Here is a 22327-nt window from a genome sequence, read left to right as displayed (position 1 = left end):
CGTTAGGAATAAAAAAAAAAATTATAACAACCAGATAAACAGAATACATTTGTAAAATCCATAGACTTGGATTACGTGGAGTAAAGAATAGAAATGTCAGAGTTCGTGTATAAATAATCAGTTCAACATATTGATTCTAATCGATATTGAGAGCTTTCAGGAGTACCAAAATGGAATTATTTTTATAATAAAAATCTTAATATATAAAAGTTACGTATATTTCATAATATAGAGATACATCCAAGTTGGTTGATGTGTATAAACAAAAAGAGGATGTTTACGCCGCTGTGACTAATAGCCTGGTATTAATTTCTTTGAAGCAAAAACGTCTGGTTCTCCATGAGTATACATTGTTTTGGGGAGGGTTGAAGCCGAATATCTCACATACTGTTAGGTTTGACAAATGTATAGGGTTGGGTTCCGTTTAGATATATTACAGCTTTGTTAGATTTTTTTGGCATGTTAAAAACGTTAAAAAAGCAATGACTGTATAAAACGTATTTTCTTTGTAAATTTGATTATCTTCGATGAAGCGATCATATTACGATATAAGCAATCAATTATTCGGGTTTAGGGTAACAGCTACTTTTTTTAATTTCCAAAATTATTAAAAAGAATCTTAATTAACACTACAACTAGAAACATTCATGTTTAGCCATCTTAACAGACATGAGGCTAAACCCGAATATTTCTAGTTCAAGGTTTATTTAATCCCTTTTCGTAAATAATAATGCTCATTTTAAACTAAGAATGATGACAGTTATTGAAAATGTTTCGCATAACTTATCTAGTGAAATACTGAAAAAAAAGGTACATTACAAAGAGATGGACGTTGTTGGATCTCGGTTAAATTGAAAGGGATGGTGAACCGAGCAGTAAGTGTATCTTGGTATATCACGTTTTCGACCGAACAATAATGGACGGACTCCTCTCAACCTTCATCATCATCTCGGAAACGGGTGAGAGACGGAAGCTTTACCACAAAACTTTCTCCACCACCAACCTCCCGAATACTCCTCGAAATATGGTTGAGACGTTTCAAGGAAACCGCTGTTGACCGCAACCGAAACGGTTGTTATCTGTTCTATTTGTATAACTGTGTTACACAAGTTCTCATCTTATAATGCAAGATGGACAGAATTACTAACAGTGTTACACGTTACAGGTTCTTCTTAGATTATTATTAAAAAACCTTTTAGTGAATAAAGTTTCCTTTACATTATTAAGAAGGTTGCAAAAAAAACTACATCAAATTAACATCTCAAAATAGGACTGTTAAAAAGTTGCTTTAAAAGTTTTCATATTAATTATTTAGCGACCGTTAAGTGCAATTCTAGTGTTTTCTCGACTTTAATAATTTAATTTTTAAATCTACAAAGTTTTACAAATTAAATCCGCTTTAATTATTAATTTTTAAATATTTTTGTCGTTAAAAGTTGGGATTTATTAAGAAATGAAGAAAATGAGTGTGAGGAGGGACGAAGGCGAATAACCCCATGTTCGAGAGCAAATTGAACGGACTTTCAAAAGTTTTTCCAGACCGGTAATTAGATTCTCTCTCTCTCGAAAGGAGTAAAGTTTGATTGGAGTTGGTTTCGGTGTTTCGAACTTAATGACGAATCTGAACCGGAAAGTAAGCTTGATGACATTGGGGAGGAAATAACTGCTATGTAATTATAAATTACAGTTTACGACGAAAAATACTGTTATGTTTATATTCTGTAACTTTCTGCAAGTGCCATTATGGTATTAAAAGTGAGGTTAAGTTATAAAACATTTTAGTTTACTTACCGAAAATTATTGGAAACTCTATGAGCCATACTAAAAATAGCTTGTTCTGGTTGAAAACGTCTGCAATAAAAAGAAATTCGAATGAAAACATAATAAGAAATGGTCCAATTTTAGTAGTCTGAAGTAAAAAGGGAAATGTCAAAAAATCACGTAAGGTCCGAATGAAAACGCGTACATTGCAATTTCTATCCAGTTAATGGAACGTGACACGCGATTTACGGGGTGGCAATTTTACTCTTGTAGTTTGTAGTTATTGCCATGTCGTCGAAAAATGTAAAAATACGGGCACAATTTTACTTTCTCGATATTGTACTGGTTTTGCCAAGTTTACGATTTAATTTTTAGATTCGAAAACTACTATATATGCTAATGTTTCTATTTCTCACCTATTTCACCTTTAAGAATCGTCGAAAACTATAACACGTGACTTTTAAACGCCAAAAAATATCAAAAGAAATTTTTAGGTTAACGTCATCAATTCAAATTTAATTTGAAGCAAATCCGTTAGATGGCGACACTTATTATTATTAATTATTTTAATTATTTTTCTTTAATGTTATTATTTTTATCAATAAAACACGTTATAATAAAATTAACCACAAATTTATTTTCATTTTAACTTGTAATAATTAAAAAGATTAAAAAATTATGTTTAGTGTAAGTTGTGTTGCCTAATTATAAGTAATAGTTATTAACAACTACAAATACTCACAATTAGATCTATTTATAACATCGTTTTTGATGTCTAGATCTCTTATTGTATTTGTACGAGATGTACTTTATTGTCCGTTATGTTTCATTGTTCACGTTGAAAACGATGGTTCTCTATACACATATCCCCTTTGTTCTTTGTAACATTCGTTTCGGGTCATTGCTCAACAAAAAGTGATATTCTAGAATCGAGTAAATTATGCGTTAAGCTTAAATCGTCGATGAGATTAATTTTACAATAAACAAAGCACCGTTTTGCTATACTTAGTTTAACAAAATTTGACTCATATTTGTGTCTTGCTCTATTTTTGAGTATGTTATTTAAATATTGAAATATACTCGATTTCTAAAAGTACCAATTTATTTTATAGGAATTTGATATTCGAATTTTTTGTTCCCTCGTTTTTTATACAATATCAAACAGATTTAATCAAATTTATTTCAACAATTATTTCGCAATAAATTTTTAAAATACAAAAAAACTTTTGGTTAACGTAATTTGAAAAATAAAATATTAAAATTGAGATAGAATAACATTTTGGTTTAGCAAAAATGTATTGTTGTTGTCAGGTCCGTATTAACTATGAAGCGAATGAGTTCCGATAAATAATGATTTTTATTTGATTCGGTCCTAGTTGAGCCAATTACGCGGTTCGTTCGAGCTGTAACGATATTTTCGGTCCCTCGATTTCATATCCATTCTATACTGTATGGAAACTGGAAACGGACGGTAGGTTTCAAATATCATCATGTTCTGATTATTCGAGTCACAAGTTGAATTTGCGTTGAGCGTAATTGTTAGAGCTGATTGACCTTTGGTCCTTTGAATTGGCTCAATGCCTTGATGATCCGTCAAATAGTTCCGGTTAACCACAGAGCCAACAACATCCTGTCAATGAGCTCAAGTGTGGTATTAATACAAGAGATAGTATCGAAATTTAAGCAAAATCAAATATTGACTCGGTCTTTTGCATAAATTCTTTTTTTTTTATGTCGAACATATGAAACATTGACAGAGGGTATTGAAAATAACTAGCTATGCATACACAATTCAATTTGAAATTGAGAGAATGAAAAGAGTTTTTATTGAAAATAAAATATTGTTCTCGTTTACGAAGTCTATTTTTTTTAATTTAAAATCAAGTTAAAAAAATCTGTTTTAAATTTTTACTTACTTCGCTGGAATAACTTTTGGGATCAACTACATCATAAGTTATAATAGAAAATTTGATTACAACCTAAAAGTAAGTTTGTTGAATCTGTTTATTTTCAAACAAGCCCTTTCAAACGAGGTTCCTTCGTCACGCGCGCGCCCCCTTTTCCTAATTGATTTCATAACTTCTGATTTAGCCGTGTCCTCGTCGTACACTTTATTAACCCAGTTTATCAACTTGCCACGTTTTCCACGTGTCCTCATAGAATTTAGCTTCTGTCTTTCAGTTGCAGCAAACCACCAACGTTAACCTTAATGATTTATTAACTCAAATTTTACTTTCATTAATTAATTTAAATGTTCTATTATTTCAACATTTATAATGTTTCTTCTTCTTTAATTAACCAAAAATAATACAAACTAACATGCTGATATAGTAATAATTTCAAAAAAACAAGATAAAAGGTTTTACGAAGTTTTAAGCTATGAGAATATGAAACTAGTTGCCAAAATGTCCCCAGACGTCGACAGAAACCTTAGAGGGATATGCTAAATTGCTGGAGTTTGGAAGCGGGGTTTGAGTTAGACTTACTAGACGAGGTTAGGGGTTTTGCTATTAAAATGAATCCAAACATTATCTATTTTGGTATTAAACTTTCCGAGATACTTTGAGTTTTATATTTGCTATAAACTCCAAGATAGCCGAAAACAATGTAAAGATCATGTATATATATATATATACAGGGTGGGGCAGAATGCCTCGTTTCAAAAAATCATCGTAGGGCGCCCGATGTTCGTAGGACGATGCTATTTTAGAAACATGCTTTCCTCCTCCTTCAATCCCATCCTGCCTCCCATATCTGTTTGACCAGATTATTTTTGCTCTTTCTTTCCTGGTCTTATCCTCATAGTTCTAAGATTTCATTCAAAACTGAAATGAACAGTATCGGGCTCGGTATTCCCCCTTGTTTTACACCCTTGTCGTCACAAAATGCGTTGTGCTATTTAATCTCAATCTCACCATATGTCCGGCCATATGTCGGTGGAATCTCTTTTAGTATGGAACGGATATCCAGCAACTATCCGGATAGTTACTAAATATCAATGCAATTTTCGCCGATTAATTTTTAAAAATTCGTTTAAAATCCAGTTCTTGGAATATGAGTATGAAAATTTCCCAAAGTGTTAATAAGAGTGTCCTCTTTCCAATGAGCCGTTTTGAAAAATAACTTTTAGTTTTTGAGAAAACAATGTTTGAAGTTTTGATCAAATTTTCGATATTGCAATTTTCATCGATAACTTTCAAAATTCGATATAAAATTCATTTCTTGAAGGATCCTTGTGGAAATATCATCAATTATTAATTAAAGTATTCTCTTTTTAATGCAACAAGCCGTTTTGAAAAATCGCTTTTAGTTTTTGAGAAAAAAATTTTTGAAATGATCGACAATTTTTTCGAATTTTGCAATTTTCGCCGATTAAGTATTAAAAATTCGTATAAAATCCATTTCTTGGAATATGAGTATGAAAATTTCCCAAGGTGTTGATAAAAGTGTCCTCTTTCCAATGAACCAACCCGTTTTGAAAAATAACTTTTAGTTTTTGAGAAAACAATATTTGAAGTTTTGATACAATTTTCGATGTTGCAATTTGCATCGATAATTTTCAAAATTCGCTATAAAATTAATTTCTTGAAGGATCCTTGTGGAAATATCACCAATTATTAATTAAAATATCCTCTTTGTAATGCAAAAATCCGTTTTGAAAAATCACTTTTAGTTCTTGAATAAATTTTTGAAATAATCGATAAGTTTTTCGAATTTTGCAATTTCCGCCGATTAAGTTTTAAAAATTCGTAAAAAATCCATTTCTTGGAATTAGAGTATGAATCATATCAACAAATAAGTTGACATATCTTATCAGCTTTCTCATTAATTTCATTTTTATTCAAATATTGCAATAATGTGGCTTCAGAAATGCACCAGAAATTATAACCATAATGGCCGGATAGATATGCCGGATAACCGGATATCCGGTGGAAGGGGATGCCGAATAAAAATGCAAAATCACTATCCGTTCCATCACTAATGGTACACTCGTGAAACGGAGCATGTTATAAAAAAACTTTTAGAACAAAAGTTGTAGTAAATTTTATTCTTAACAATATTGCTCCCTTGCACTTTTGCTTTTCGATGCGTCAATATCAAGAAAATATGCAAATTTGATAAATTAATTTGAAAAAAAACAATTTTACATAATCATTAGTAGATTACAAGAACCATTATGATCGTTATAAACGTGCTGCTTATCGTCGGTGGTGAAGACGAGTTTCTAATTAATACGTAAGCGTAGACGTCCCTTTAAGCGTCGGGACGCCTATGTACTTTGCAGATAATTGGGAACATACGCCATGTTCGTTCTCATCTTCTTAAGTGTTTCGTGGTGGATCTCTTTGAGTACGTCTTTAATTAAAACCAACTTTTAATTTAGTGCACTCAACCTTATTTATTAATGTTTTTACTTTAAAAAGATTACCCGGTTTTTTGCGTTTATTAAAAATTTTCTTTTCGGGAAGTAAAGATAAAGAGCATTTCTTATCCAAACGAACGTTATCTTGAAAATAACCCCGCGTTGGAAAATTTTCGTTCAAACAAAACGACGGAAATTATTCCGCCAAGAAATATCGTCGCGAAAATAAATTTTCAAAGGGGTCGTCGTCATCTTAAAGAGGCGGCGGGGTGGTTCCAAAAAGATGGCCCTTCGTGAAAGACGGCGACGTGACGAGGTGTGCTAAGAGAAAAAAAAAGAACACCAAGTGGAAAGCTAAAGGGTGACGAGAAAACTCCACACAACAGAAAATTAAATATTTCAGGTTTTCTTACCATCTTAAATCTTTTCATCCACTTTATTTCTCTATTTTTTTTCTAATTTATTTTTAACGATTTACTTGGTTTTAGTACCTAGTTAGTTTTTAATCTAAACTTTTTAAATGTTAAGAATCACAAATGCAATTAATTTCGTAAATAATTAACTAAATGAGTTGTTATAATCTACTTTATGCGTTCATTTGAAGGTTTTTAGATTAACTAGGTGAAATTCTAGTTTCTCCTATAAAGCAGATGTCGTAAACAGGAGCTTTGAACTAGGTAACTGGTAACTGTAAAGCAGGTTTAGAGCGGGATTCGTTGTTGTTGGAGCTGCATTTGGTTGTATTTCCTATTTTATGTGCGTTTCCCAATTTTCATACCACAACGTTTCTAAATTAAACACGGGATATAGAATAAAGCCAGGATAAAAATATCTGTTTTCCACCGAACAAAAGATGAAAGCTTGTTGTTTATTTAAATTATAATACAAAAGGTTTTATGTATGAAAACAAAAATTTAAATGAGATTAACGTTTAAATCAATTTATAAGCTTATTTTATACGCTACCCTTCAGTAATTTTCTAAATTAACATGTTATATTTTTTTATAAAAAACGTTACAAACCAAATTTTTGTTATAATCAGCAAATTTTAACCTTATTGATGTATCACACTCTACGTCTATCATAAAATCACATAAAATTTCACTTTTAAACGTATAAATGACAGAATTAATTAGTGTTTTGTTTTTGGCCATCTTGAATTTTATAGAAGTTACGATATCTTGGGTGTAATATACCTAGATATACCACTTTTGCATATTTTTGGTTCCTGGGCGATACTTACGTCGCAAGAAAAGGTAAAACAACGATGATTCGAATACTACAATAATGAGCAGCCAACAGAAACTAGCAGAACTGACAGTGATGAGCAGCGTTGCCAACCCTACAGATTTATCACCGAATACAGAAGAAAAATATTAATATTTTCGTATTTTTCTCGATATCTGTGCATCTTAGAGCAAAAGTGCAAGAGCCAATATTGTTAGGAATAAAATTTGCTACAACTTTTATTATTAGGTAAAATTGTTTTTTTTTCGTTCCACCTCAAATTGAATGAATTTAATAGATTTTTTTGTCAGTTGGTATTATTACCGGAATTAAAGTATAAACGGGGTGGATTGAAAGGAGAAAAATCTCATAAAAAAAAATAATGATTGTTTCGAAGTTGTCTGGAGTTGACGTTTTCATTAAAATCGTCGTCGTCGGGGGCCAATTTTTGCCATCACACAGAACTTGTTAAGCAGCAAAACTCTCCCCGGATATTTTACGCGACCCAAAAATTATTATTTGTAGATTAATCCCCACTTCTCTCATTTTCCAGTCCAAAATTTAATTCCAAATCTAAAACTTTTCCGACCCCTCTTCAAACCTTGTCAACCCCTTTAACGAGTATATCATTAAACTTTATATATGTATATAAATAAAAATAAATAAAATTCTTTAATAACTCGAAGATAAGGTTTCTGATTTTTCTTATTCTTATTTATTTCGATTAAGAATTCCATTAAAATTATCTGATTGAATTTAGTCTTAATGTTCGAAATATTTGCTATAATCGCTTTAATAGCTGATTTTTAATTCTTTATTCTAAGGGGTGTGGATAATGACTAAAATTTCCATATAGATTCGTTGGAACCGGTAAAATATTTTGCTTAAATTTGCATGGAACGGATGGTTTCAGCTCGGTTTTCGGACTGTTTTCATTCTGACCTACATGAATAAATTTCAGGAAAAATTTTTAAACCGTTAAACAACCCGGTTTTTGTGTTTTTATCGTTTTATCTTGGAGTTAGATCAACAGATCTCTTAGTAAACCGTGTTAATAACCGGGCTCTATCTGATTAATTGTAATTATCAGATGAAGCTGTGATTTATTTCATTCCCGGCTTTGAATTGTAGATAAACGGATGTTGGGAAAATATGGATTCAGATGCCATTGGGAATTCAGATAATTGATAATAATTTTAAAAGCAAATTAAATTTTAAAACAATAATAATATTTAATTATAAAATATACCGCCATCTATTGATTTAAATTGGAAATAATTTCATTAATGAAGTTAGAAACGATTAAATCAATTAATTTTTTGTTAATTTTACAATAACTAATTTATAAATTTAATAAATTTAATCAAATTTTTCTATATTTAAAAATAAATTAAAATATTACAAAGTATTTACCTAAAACTAACTTGTTATTTTAAGCTTATCACTTTGTTGTCAATTGTCAACTCGTCAACTGTCATTAAAAGGATGACAGTTTTTAAAATCTTTGAGTTTAATCGCAAGTATTTCGATAAAAATTGCTTTCAGAGAGCCAATTATCTTTAGAATCGCTTCCGAAGACATTAAATTAAGTATTACGAGAAATTTTCGATATCCGGAAAGTAATAAAATCGTTCAATGAAAGTTTCAAGCTTTTGAGGAACATAACCTTGAAATCGGTAAGATTTGAAAAAATAAAATTTAATAATAAAAAAAATCTTATGGTTAATAAAATAATTATAATTTAACTGTAAATATACGTTTTAGCTTTTAGGAATTATAAAGAAGCACGGTGGGAAGTAATTGAGAATCTGTGCTCGGCATTCCCGGACGTTAATAAACCGGGGGAAATCATACTGAAAGCCCCTTCTAGTACTACTATACATTGAAGGATTTATTCGTCCACGTAAAAGCTGGGTTTAGTTTCGTGTCCCAGGAACTTTAATAACGATACTTCAATATAAAAAAAAATAATAATGCTTTTTTAGGATAAAGATACGAATTCATGTTAAAATTAAAAACCTTATAGAACATAAAATGCAATTTAATGAAGTTTTTTTCGCAATTCTCGATGCAATTTCAAAATAGTGTTTTACGATTGTATTTAAGTTTACGACAAGAATGAAAATTAAGTGTTGAGAAGAAAAGTTTAATTTAAAAACTCCTTTTTTTATTTTCAACAATGAAATTGTAATTTTTAAATTATTGCCTCTTTATTTTAACTTAGCTAAATAGAAAGACACGCGAGACTCTAATTTTCAACGGCCACTCGAGAACTGACGGGAACATTCTCAACGTTGAATAATTAAAATGTCCTCCGTGACCGATTTCAAATTCTACTACAGGTGAATTAAAAAGGATTACGTTAAATAAAACATGAGTAATTTCTGAAGATTAAAAAAAAAGCATTTTAAGTAATGCAAGATAATCCACTTAAAGAAATTAATCACCTAAAAATAAATATTTCTTAAATTGTAAACGAGAGATAATTTTAAACATAAATAATCAATATTTTTCACGTGAAAAAAAGACCTTAACACGCGTGATTGAAGCTTTTGTAAATCTCTTTTGATCATTTTTTCCGATATATTTAATTTATTTAGGCTCGATTGATTTAACATTCGTTGTTCAACCGAAGAAAGCTTAAAAAAGCAGCAAATCGTATTAAATTTATGGAATTTCTTGCTTATAATTTTGTGAAACGCCGTTTTGTAACCGGATAAAAGTGGGAAAAGGCAAGAATATAAAAGGAAACCCTTTATATTACCTCGAGCTTAATTAAAAATTTCAAATGCCACGATAAAATTGCTGGTTTCTTTGGTATTTATGGATAATTAAAACTGGTGTAGAAACGGAAATGAAGTGAAAATAAACGTTGATATTGTGGAATTTTCTCACTCGGATATTTATCAAAAAGAGAGTTAGTATTGATATGTTTCTGTTTATGCAGGAATTTCTTAAACATTAAACATCAAACAGGAACTTAGTTTCTAAGTGTCTCGCGGTCTTCCTCTCTTTCCACTGCACATGAATAAGGTTGGGCTCAATTCTCCGCTTTGTCTAAGACGTAAAATAATTAATACTGATGTTAGACAATAAGATTTTGTAGAAATGAAATTATATACCTACTTATATAGCATCTAGCCCAATTACCTAGCCTCGGAAAAAAACAACAGTTATAAAAATTTAAAGCGAAAAAGATGGATTGGTCAAAAGATGATCAAATCAGGTACATGAAGTTGGGTAATGTCCAAGAACGTCGAAACATTACTAGCAACATTGGAAAGAAAAATCCTGCGACACATATTTGGAGGTGTAATGGCCAATGGCTATCCAGACATCTTGAAATTCATAAAAATCGGCTGCTTGCACTGGATGGGTATGGAGAGAATGAGGGACAAAGAGAATTACTAAGATGCTGTGGTCGGAAAAACACTTATGGACTAAGTGGAAGAAGACATTAAATGCCTCAATATCATCAACTGTAGAAGCTATCTGTAATTCTATTTTTAGTTCACCATTTATTTAATGTTGTTTTGCATCATCAAGATTACAAATGGATAAAAACCGACAAATTGTTTTACCAAATTGAATGAAATGAGGAATTATTACAGAATGAGAGATTATTGGTTGCTAATTTCATTACGAATAACGGCCATTGATCTCAACAGACCAATAGAACATGTAATTCGATTAATACAATTAAAGCCTCCACTTAGAAATTATTAGGTTACTAATCGACTAGATAATTATTAACATAAATCACTGTGTAACGAGTTAATTTTAGCTATACACATAACACATAGAAGAAAGAAATTGAGTTATATCCAATTTTAATCCGATGTTTTGATTTTTAGGTGGCATACGTATTAAATATTAAATTTACTATCTGTTGAAGGAGAAATTCTTTTATCAGAACATATAATTGCTTTTCTAAAATATGCCCGTAGGTACATGATAGTATCCAAAGATATTAGACACTAGTGGTGGAACGGATATCCGGATATTAAAAACCTATTGCTTAGTACTCCACCATTCACAGGAATAAGTGTCAGTGATAACACATTATTGATAATTCAATAATGTGGCAATGTAGGATATCACTTCAGAAATGTACTAGAAATTATAACCATAATGGCCGGATAGATATGCCGGATAATCGGATATCCGGCCAAAAGGGATTCCGGTATAAGGCTTTTCACAAAATCACTATCCATCACTATTAGACACACTAGAGAGGACGTTTATAAAACTTAGTAAATTTTTAATTAATTAATTTAATCTATAATTTATGTTAAAATCAAAAAAAAAGATAATATTTATTCATTAATTTTTATTGTCCGCATAGATAAATTTCTTTATCCATTGACCTTAAATCTCCTTGAACTTAATTCACAATTTAACGTCTCACTATGACGTTAACCGATAAAGAATTAATTTTTTTATAACAAAATATTTTTGATAATTATTTTAAATTTAATTAGTTCTTTGTTGCTATTTAACAACCTTGACCTCTTGAGACGAAACATCAACACATAATTGCGATAATACCATTAAAACTGATTCATCAAATAAACTCCCTTCGCGTTTTCATTACATCATCATTGTAACAAAGTAATGCAAAACCGAACCATGGATATAGGTTCCATTTTTTCGCAACTACAACATTATTTACCATCATTATGGATTATTTATTGCTTAGTTTTGTTGTTAATTGTGTACAAACTTATTCGGGGTTTTAATGAAATGAAATATCTTAAAAAAATTCCAGGTGCAAAAGGTTTTCCAATTGTTGGTGATACAAAATTAATTTCACAAAAACCCGGTAAGGACTTTTTTTTCTTTTCGTTATGATTTAATGTATATAACTTTTTTGTTGTAGCCGATTTATTTCAAACTTTACGAGATTACGCAAAAATTTACAACCCAATTTTTAAATTAACCGTTGGTTTTTCTTCCGTGATTGTTTTAACTTCACCGGATGATATCGAAGCGATTATTTCGCAAATGAAAAATTTACAAAAAGGAACAGTTTATATCCCGTTAAATAATTGGCTGGGTGAAGGGTTGTTGTTAAGTAACGGGGCGAAATGGCAGCACCGCAGGAAATTATTAACCCCAACGTTTCATTTTACCATTTTAAATCAATACACAAAAATTTTCATCGATGAGAGTAAGAAGTTAATTAATAGCATTGAGAAATTAAACAACGAATCGATCGATGTTTTATCTGTAATCACCGACTTTACTTTGCAATCAATTTGCGGTTAGTAATTAAAATTTGATGATTTTTTTTTAAATCTAATTTTGTTGGTGATTTTTAGAAACCGCGATGGGTACAAAATTAGAAGAAATTCGATCTGGGGAGAAATATAAAGAAGCTATTTACACAACGGGCAATTTAACAGTTGATCGATACGTTACTCCGTGGCAACATAATGATTTTTTACATAAATTAACTCCGAATTATTGGAAAACTCGTTCCATTTTAAACTATCTCCATAAATTTACATCGAACGTTATAAAAAATCGCGAGTCTTCATTTAACTTGAACGACATCATACAAAAAGAGAACAAAATTGAGTCAAGAAAACGTTTGGCAATGCTCGATTTGTTATTATTAGCGAAATTAAAAGGGAATAACATCGACGATAAAGGAATTCAAGAAGAAGTCGATACTTTTATGTTCGAAGGACATGACACGACAGCTGCAAGTGTAACATTTACCTTAATGTTATTGGCTAGTTATAAAGATGTGCAAGAAAAAGTGTGCGAGGAATTAAAAGATATTTTAAACGAAACTAAACGTGATTTTAATATGGAAGATTTAAACGAAATGAAATATTTAGAGCGCGTTATAAAGGAATCTTTGAGATTATATCCAAGCGTACCGTTTATTGGAAGAGTTTTAAGCGAAGATATTGAAACACCGAGTGGTTATTATTTACCGAAAGATACAAGCGTTCTTTTAGGTATTTACGATATGCATCACGATCCAAAATATTATAAAGATCCGGAAAATTTTGACCCCGATCGATTTTTAGCCGAAAATATTATCGGGAAACACCCATATAGTTATATTCCTTTTAGCGCTGGACCAAGAAATTGCATCGGTAAGATTTGGTGTTACCAAATATTAAAAAAATTAAGGATCTTTTTTTATTTTAGGTCAAAAATTTGCCATGCTCGAAATGAAGGCTGTTATTGCCACGATTTTAAGAAATTTCGAATTATTCCCTGTTGATACACCTGGAACCATACAATTACAAACTGATATTATCTTAAGAAGTGTTAAACCGATTTTGATTGATTTCCAGCCGAAAATGAATAACTCGTTTTAATACAGTTACATTACTTTTTAATACATTACTTTTGTACACTTATCAGAGATGTCCGATTATGAGAAAAAATACTGAAATTAAAGTACATTCACATACCACGTTTTGAAAAATCGCTTTTAGTTTTTGAAAAATAAATTTTTGAAATGATCGACAATTTTCCAATTTTCGCCGATTAAGTTTTAAAAATTCGTATAAAATCCATTTCTTGGAATATGAGCATGAAAATGTCCCAAAGTGTTAATAAAAGTGTCCTCTTTCCAATGAACCAATCCGTTTTGAAAAATAACTTTTAGTTTTTGAGAAAACAATATTTGAAGTTTTAATAAAATTTTTGATGTTGTAATTTTCATGGATAATTTTCAAAATTCGCTATAAAATTAATTTCTTGATGGATCCTTTTGGAAATATCACCAATTATTAATTAAAGTATCCTCTTTTTAATGCAACAAGCCGTTTTGAAAAATCGCTTTTAGTTTTTGAGAAATAAATTTTTGAAATGAGCGACAATTTTTTCGAATTTCGCAATTTTCGCCGAAATTTTTTTCGATTAAGTTTTAAAAATTCGTATAAAATCAATTTTTTGGAATATGAATATGAAAATTTCCCAAAGTGTTAATAAAAGTGTCCTCTTTCCAATAAACCAATCCGTTTTGAAAAATAACTTTTAGTTTCAGAGAAAATAGTACTCACTCCCAATTTTTCTGCAATTTCCTTTGCTTTTTTCTTTACAAATGCTTCTGATAGGGCAATATTTTGATTTCTAGTTTTTACAAGTCATTCGAAACAAATTTGTCGATCTTTGAACCCTCACTACTCAAAAAGTTTTTGACCGTTTTTACACTGACACCATATTGCCATTTCGTTCGAATATTTTCTCTATCTTTGATTATTTTTGTGGACATCTTTTCTTTATGGTATATTATTAATGGTCTTTGAAGCCATTTCATCGCACGTTACACGCAAACAAACAAAACTAATAACGGGACTCGAAAAACGAGGAATCCCCGAACACATGTCGGTAAACATCTACTACAGATTCCTGTAATGTGTTCGTCTGGTTACCTACGCAACCGTTTATTAGAAATATTTGCCCGTCATGCAAAGAAAAGTCCGTTTATTAAAGCATCCGCTTATAATAATAAATTTATACATGAAAATATAGGTTTGGGGTTGGTTCCAAGATTTTTGTTCGCTTATTTTCGTTTTTTCTATCAAAATATATGAGATTACTTTAAAATGAAACAAAACAAGATTAAATTTTAATTAATCATATTCTAATAATAACTTGATAAGTTTTAAGAACTTCAGTTTCTTGTAAACAACTTAAAAGACAACATTGTATACAATGAGTTTTTCGGGAAATTTATCAATTTATTCACCGACTTTTTGGTTATTCACCGTGTTAATATCATTATGGTTAATTCAGAAATTTTTTAAAGCAATATTATTTTACAAACATCTCAGAAAAATACCCTCCCCGAAAGGAATCCCATTCTTCGGAAACATTCATCTAATATGGTTAAAACCAGGTAAAAATAATATAAATATATTTCAAAAACAAAAAAGAAAATCAATTTTTTAGATGAATTATTCGCCGATTTAAGATCGGTAAGAAAAACGTACGGTTCGATTACCAAATATCAAATCGGATTCGGAATCACTGTTATCCTATCAAATCCTAACGATATAGAAATAGTGATATCGCAAATGAAACATTTAACGAAAAGTGCTACTTATATCCCGTTAAATAATTGGTTAAAGGAGGGTTTGCTTTTAAGCGACGGCTCAAAATGGCAGGAAAGGCGAAAATTATTAACACCTACTTTTCATTTTACAATTTTGAATCAATTCACTAAGACCTTTATCGAGGAAAGTAATAAATTGGCGATTGATATAAAGAAAAAATTAAACGAACCCGTCGATGTCTTATCACTTGTTACAAATTTTACTTTACAATCAATTTGTGGTAAATAACCTTCGATAAAAATCCTTTAAAATGAGTCCAAACAAGATGGGGTTATCTTCATATGTAGCCCAATACAATACGTGTCAAAAGTAAATCCCAACCCAACTAAATTGAAAATGACTTTATCTTAGTCCACTTTATTTTTTTACCATACGTTGTAGTTAGCACTTTTGACATCGTTTATCCTAATTCAAACTTCTGAATCGTTTATGGCAGCATGAAATATTAAGCCAAAATAAATAAATCTGATAATCTATTATCAGCTCACCTTGTACTCATTTTAAAGAACTTTTATTAAAAAATTTTCCAATAATTTAATCAATTTTATTATATTTCTCAGAAACTGCAATGGGAACAAAATTAGACGAACACAAAAGCGGTGAAAACTATAAAGATTCAATCTACAGGTAATCTACGTAATTAACAGAAATCATCATTTAACCATAATTCATTTTTAGTTTGGGTTCACTTATAATAAATCGTTGTATAACACCGTGGCAACATTCCGATTTTCTTCATAAATTCACTTCAAATTATTGGAAATCACGATCGTTACTAAATTATTTACACAAATTTACTTCGAACGTAATAAAAAATCGTGAGTCTTCATTTAACGTACTCGAAGTGATCGAAAAAGAGAAACAAATCGAGTCTAGAAAGCGTTTGGCAATGCTCGATTTATTATTAATAGCAAAAATGATAACGAAAGATATTGATGATGATGGGATTAAGGAAGAAGTTGATACATTTATGTTTGAAGGTCACGATACAACAGCTACAAGTTTAACGTTTACTTTGATGTTATTGGCGAATTATAAAGAAATTCAAGATAGTGTGTATCAAGAAATATGTAATATTTTAAATGAATCAGACCGTGATTTTACAATGGAGGATTTAAATGAAATGAAATATTTAGAACGTGTTATAAAGGAATCTTTAAGATTATATCCCAGCGTTCCTTTAATTGGTAGAACTTTAACTGAAGATATTAAGAGAACTAGAACTGGTTATTACATTCCTAAAGGGTGTAGCGTTCTTATTAACATTTACGATTTGCATAGAGATTCTAATTATTATACAGATCCGGAGCGGTTTGATCCGGATAGGTTTTTACCAGATAACGTTAAAGGAAAACATCCTTATTGTTATATTCCTTTTAGTGCTGGGCCTAGAAATTGTATCGGTAAGATTTTGTGTTAAAATATGGATACTAGTGTTGGAACGGATAACCCGCAACTATCCGGTATCCGACCATTTTTTAAAATCCGGCTGGATACCGGATGGTTATCAAGTATCACCAATTATTATTTAAAGTATCCTCTTTTTAATGCAACAAGCCGCTTTGAAAAATCACTTTTAGGTTTTGAGAAATAAATTTTTGAAATGATCGACAATTTTTTTGAATTTTGCAATTTTCACTGATTAAGTTTTAAAAATCCGTATAAAATCCATTTCTTAGAATATGAGCATGAAAATTTCCCGAAGTGTTAATAAAAGTGTCCTCTTTTCAATGAACCAACCCATTTTGAAAAATAACTTTTGGTTTTTGAGAAAACAATATTTGAAGTTTTGATAAAATTTTCGATGTTGCAATTTTCATCGATAACTTACAAAATTCGTTATAAAACTCATTTCTTGAAGGATCCTTGTGGAAATATCATCAATTATTAATTAAAGTATCCTCTTTTTAATGCAATAAGCCGTTTTGAAAAATCACTTTTAGTTCTTGAGAAATAAATTTTTGAAATAATCGATAATTTTTTCGAATTTTGCAATTTTCGCCGATTAAGTTTTAAAAATTCGTATAAAATCCATTTCTTAGAATATGAGCATGAAAATTTCCCGAAGTGTTAATAAATGTGTTCTCTTTCCAATGAACCAACCCATTTTGAAAAATAACTTTTGGTTTTTGAGAAAACAATATTTGAAGTTTTGATAAAATTTTCGATGTTGCAATTTTCATCGATAACTTACAAAATTCGTTATAAAACTCATTTCTTGAAGGATCCTTGTGGAAATATCATCAATTATTAATTAAAGAATCATCTTTTTAATGCAACAAGCCGTTTTGAAAAATCACTTTTAGTTCTTGAGAAATAAATTTTTGAAATAATCGATAATATGTTCGAATTTTGCAATTTTCGCCGATTAAGATTTAAAAATTCGTATAAAATTCACTTGTTGGAATATGAGTATGAAAATTTCCAAAAGTGTTAATAAAAGTGTCCTCTTTCCGGTGAACCAACCCGTTTTGAAAAATAGCTGTTAGTTTTTGAGAAAACAATACTTGAAATTTTGATAAAAATTCGATGTTGCAATTTTCATCGATAACTTTCAATATTCGCTGTAAAATTCATTTCTTGCAGGATCCTTGTGGAAATATCATTAATTATTAATTAAAGTATCCTCTTTTTAATGCAACAAGCCGTTTTGAAAAATCACTTTTAGTTCTTGAGAAATAAATTTTTGAAATAATCGATAATATGTTCGAATTTTGCAATTTTCGCCGATTAAGATTTAAAAATTCGTATAAAATTCACTTGTTGGAATATGAGTATGAAAATTTCCAAAAGTGTTAATAAAAGTGTCCTCTTTCCGGTGAACCAACCCGTTTTGAAAAATAGCTGTTAGTTTTTGAGAAAACAATACTTGAAATTTTGATAAAAATTCGATGTTGCAATTTTCATCGATAACTTTCAATATTCGCTGTAAAATTCATTTCTTGCAGGATCCTTGTGGAAATATCATTAATTATTAATTAAAGTATCCTCTTTTTAATGCAACAAGCCGTTTTGAAAAATCACTTTTAGTTCTTGAGAAATAAATTTTTGAAATAATCGATAATATGTTCGAATTTTGCAATTTTCGCCGATTAAGATTTAAAAATTCGTATAAAATCCACTTGTTGGAATATGAGTATGAAAATTTCCAAAAGTGTTAATAAAAGTGTCCTCTTTCCGGTGAATCAACCCGTTTTGAAAAATAGTTGTTAGTTTTTGAGAAAACAATATTTGAAATTTTGATAAAAATTCGATGTTGCAATTTTCATCGATAACTTTCAATATTCGCTGTAAAATTCATTTCTTGAAGGATCCTTGTGGAAATATCGCCAATCACTATCCGTTCCATCACTAATGTATATATTAACATTGTCTCCATTAAAATCATTCATAAATCGAGATTTTACTGCGTTAAAAAATTAAACATTTCTTTTTAATTTTAGGTCAAAAATTTGCCATGCTCGAAATGAAAGCTGCGATTGCAACGATTTTAAGAAATTTCGAACTGTTCCCTATCGACACACCACAAACTATAACGTTACAAACCGATATTATTTTAAGAAGTGTTAAACCGATTTTTGTGAAATTTCAACAAAGAGTTGAATAAACTAATTTAATTTCATTTAATTTATTTTAATTTTTTTCCAACTCCCTTTGAGAGCGAGGACGAATTATTTTCGTGTATATCTTTTTTCCGGTGGTTTTCAAAGCGCATCATTTCACGACGTGAACTTGCTCTGACGTTTCCAGAACGTGCGCGACATAAAGTGGAAAAACCTACAAGAAAAAAACCTCTTAGACGAGAAATTTCGAGGTCGAAGGTCTCTTTGGATATATTGAGGTGACAAGACTCACACGGTTTCTTAAATTCTAAACGAAAACTCATCGAAAGATATTTTAAATTTCTTATTTAACATCAAACACCCAATTTAATTTTTTTAATATCGTAGAATGTTTGTTTTTGTACACTGTGTTAATTAATTATCGTAACCCACGTGACCTATGTAATATTGGCTGCATATCTCAATATGTAGTGGTAATAATAATAATTTTTCTTTTTAGATATATATCTAAATATATTTTAAACGGCTTTTAAAGTTAATGAATCGTTTTTAGAAACCAATCTGTGATATTGGTTGCATACTTTGTCGTACGATAATTAATTAACACACTGTACATAAGACGCAAAGTTTCACTATATTTTACATTTTTACGGTGTAAATTGGGTTGGATAAAGTTGCGGTTGACGATAAATCTTTAAAAACGTTCCCGGAGGCCGCGTTTCTACAAGTAACACAGCGATGAGCCGCATGTGTTATCAATGCTTCCGGTTTCTATTTATGACCGAACTTGGATCGAGTTATCTACCTCGCGGACAAGAACAATTTAAACTTTGCCCTCTTCAACTCTTAACTTTATCATAAAAAAATTTCGAATTTAAAAATTTTTTAATTTTTCTAAACATTTTCTATCCTTTTATTATCCCTCTTTTGAAGTTGTGATGTAATTAGTGTTTCATTCAAGTGATATTCAACGTGTAAACGTTAACGGTTGGGTCGATATGGACCAAAACCACAGAGTTTTGGTATTTATCTTAATTACGTTGACGCACAAACCCAGCTGGAATTTGCGCAGAGTTTAAAAGGAAAATAGAGAAAGAGATATTCAGAGAGAGAGAGATTGGGTGCAACTTTTAATTGCGAAAATACCTGGGGTTTCTTAAACGGGGGGGATAACCACGCAACAACACAGAAGTTTTCCAAGGGATACCTTACGAGATGGCGCTTCAACTTGGAAATCAACTTGGAAATATATTGCACTTGTATAACTCAACCCCAAGCAACCCTTCGCGTATCGAACTTTTCCCCAGGTTTTCGATACATATATCTTTTTCCACTTTCGTACAATATTGCTTTTAACATAGTTTGGAGTCGAAATTGGGTGCCATTAAATCCACTTGCGACGTAAAGCGATACTCAACTTTAGATTTAGCACCAATAATAATACAGAAAAGATTTTCTTTCGTATATTGTTCAAAAGCGTTCCTTTGATAAATACTATAACCGTTTCGGATTTTAAGGGAACCTATTAGAATTCATGAAGCTAAGCGGGATTACACTTGTACTCACTTAAACTCGTAAATCTGGTTACGATTTCGGGACGCGTTCACTAATTCGGGAAGTTCCGCTCATAATTAGTGACCGATTTTCCCACCCCGAAACCTGAATACAAAATTTATGGTGTTTTGGCTCTGCGCCAAATTTTAAAATCGAATAATAAACTCGATTGGGTGCTTATTTCTTAATTAATCAAAAAAAGAAAACGATCGAATCGAATCGGTTACAAACTCCAATTTAGTTTCTCGTTTATTTTTCGGGATTCGTTCCAATATATTTTTTTTGTCGCCGTCGTTAAAATGACAGCCGGACTGTCCGAAAACCACTCGTTTCGTCCTTCCCCATCATTTACCACCATCGAAAATATCCCCTTTTCATTTTCTATCTAGGGGTTGTCATCCTTTCCTCTCGGTTTTTCTTACTTCATATTTCATATTTTCAAATCTATCGTTTTCCCTCGGGAGAATCCCAAAAAAGAAATCCTCGTTTTTTATATAACATCGCATAAAATAAACTCGAGAGAACCGCATATTTATATTTTACATGAACATTTTTTATCGCTATGTCAATATCAATAATGTCCATGTATTTCTTTTAATGAAGAAGGAAGTTTTCATCAACAATGACGTGTAAAATGTCATTTAAATTAACAAATCAATAAAAAACTGTGTGATATGTATCTAGTGTCGACGTCAGCGGAATTTAAAAGAACAAAGCTAAGCTAGGATATCAGCTATAGACCTCCGCGTTGAAATGACGTGGATGTTCGCTGGGGATATGAACGGATTCGCTGCCTAAAACGAGCATCGTATTTCGATTGAGTTCTGCGTGCAATTTGCATGTAAGCAGAGCTACTACTATTACGCCATGTCATCCCGATCTCACAGAAACAGCTTGAATATTAACGAGAATACCTTTATCACCCAGATCTCAATGCCAAACAAGTCGATTTCAATCAAATTACATTTTTTGATTAAACATTTTTAATCTCATAAAGTGTGTTTTCGTCGTATTACTACGGATATTTTACATATTCTAAAACCAAAAACTTTCTAAATTACAAATTTTTTTAGCCTTTTTACAATCGCGTAATTTTTTTTACTACTACCAAATTTGAAATGTGTGTACCCATCGTGTTCTTTAGGTCATTTTGAACATCTTAGGAACAAACAAAAATAAAAATTTAAAGTTTTAAAGTTAAGGGATCAAGCAATTTTCTCATTACCAAAATTGAAATGTGAGTATTAGTCGTGTTACAAAGGATATTTTACATATTCTAGAAGCAAAAATGTTCAAAAATAATAATTGTATAATTAGAGCTAAAGACTTTTTGCAATCGCGTAATTTTTTTTGCTACTGCCAAATTTGAATTGTGTATACTCATCGTATTTCTTAGGTCATTTTGAACATCTTAGAACTAAAACTAGAACTAACACTCGACTTAGAACTAACATCATTAGGGTTTAGCCATTTTGAGATACGCACAGCTAAACTGTTCGGCTAATAATTTTTCAAATAACGAACTTTTGGGTATAACGGACACTCTCTTTCCATATTAGTTCGTCATGTTGAGGTTTTACTATACTACTGAGACCTAGAACTACAAACATTCAGGTTTAGTCTTAACAGACGACTAAAGATACCGAAAGACCTCAAATACCATTTGTTCTAAAGGATAAAGTTAAGCGACAATCACGTTATACGATTTCAAGTCCGATTTGCATCATACGTTTAAGAACTAACATAGATACGACACTTAGATACAGCAAGAAATT

General features: G+C 30.7%; 3 protein-coding genes across 5 annotated transcripts in view; 2 read left to right on the top strand and 1 right to left on the bottom strand.

The window, feature by feature from the left end:
• Positions 1 to 22327, bottom strand: part of LOC111427332 (5-hydroxytryptamine receptor-like) — a 72903-nt gene that overhangs the window by 26397 nt on the left and 24179 nt on the right. The window contains exons 1-2 of one of the 3 annotated variants that reach the window (XM_023062430.2): positions 2504 to 2608; positions 1792 to 1851 (exon numbers count right to left, since the gene is read on the bottom strand). The gene's annotated coding sequence lies outside the window, so the exon portion shown is untranslated. Of the gene's footprint in view, positions 1 to 1791; positions 1852 to 2177; positions 2256 to 2503; positions 2609 to 22327 lie in introns of those variants that run through there. The other 2 variants (XM_071194105.1, XM_023062428.2) reach the window with 2 other exon arrangements.
• LOC111427333 (cytochrome P450 4C1-like) lies at positions 11877 to 13837 on the top strand. The gene is made up of 4 exons (XM_023062431.2): positions 11877 to 12173; positions 12231 to 12614; positions 12673 to 13461; positions 13517 to 13837. Exons 1-4 carry the CDS (start codon positions 11966 to 11968, stop codon positions 13687 to 13689), a joined length of 1554 nt encoding a protein of 517 aa, XP_022918199.2. The 5' UTR covers positions 11877 to 11965; the 3' UTR covers positions 13690 to 13837.
• Positions 14995 to 19057, top strand: LOC111427334 (cytochrome P450 4C1-like). Its single transcript, XM_023062432.2, has 5 exons — positions 14995 to 15218; positions 15272 to 15655; positions 15996 to 16062; positions 16114 to 16838; positions 18879 to 19057. The coding sequence occupies exons 1-5, from the start codon at positions 15035 to 15037 to the stop codon at positions 19040 to 19042; spliced, it is 1524 nt and encodes a 507-aa protein (XP_022918200.2). The 5' UTR covers positions 14995 to 15034; the 3' UTR covers positions 19043 to 19057.

The sequence above is a fragment of the Onthophagus taurus genome, chromosome 2 (assembly GCF_036711975.1).
Source record: "Onthophagus taurus isolate NC chromosome 2, IU_Otau_3.0, whole genome shotgun sequence".
Classification (NCBI taxonomy): Eukaryota; Metazoa; Arthropoda; class Insecta; order Coleoptera; family Scarabaeidae; genus Onthophagus; species Onthophagus taurus.
This window is presented reverse-complemented; position numbering and strand designations above follow the sequence as displayed.

What these genes read in the sequence shown, in the direction of transcription:
- LOC111427333 (XM_023062431.2), top strand. Translation starts at nt 11,966, where the DNA reads ATGCAAAACCGAACCATGGATATAGGTTCCATTTTTTCGCAACTACAA. An exon ending in TACTTTGCAATCAATTTGCG is followed by an intron (nt 12,615 to 12,672) that starts GTTAGTAATTAA and finishes GGTGATTTTTAG; the next exon opens with AAACCGCGATGGGTACAAAA. An exon ending in TGGACCAAGAAATTGCATCG is followed by an intron (nt 13,462 to 13,516) that starts GTAAGATTTGGT and finishes TTTTTATTTTAG; the next exon opens with GTCAAAAATTTGCCATGCTC.
- LOC111427334 (XM_023062432.2), top strand. Translation starts at nt 15,035, where the DNA reads ATGAGTTTTTCGGGAAATTTATCAATTTATTCACCGACTTTTTGGTTA. An exon ending in TACTTTACAATCAATTTGTG is followed by an intron (nt 15,656 to 15,995) that starts GTAAATAACCTT and finishes TATATTTCTCAG; the next exon opens with AAACTGCAATGGGAACAAAA. An exon ending in TATAAAGATTCAATCTACAG is followed by an intron (nt 16,063 to 16,113) that starts GTAATCTACGTA and finishes ATTCATTTTTAG; the next exon opens with TTTGGGTTCACTTATAATAA.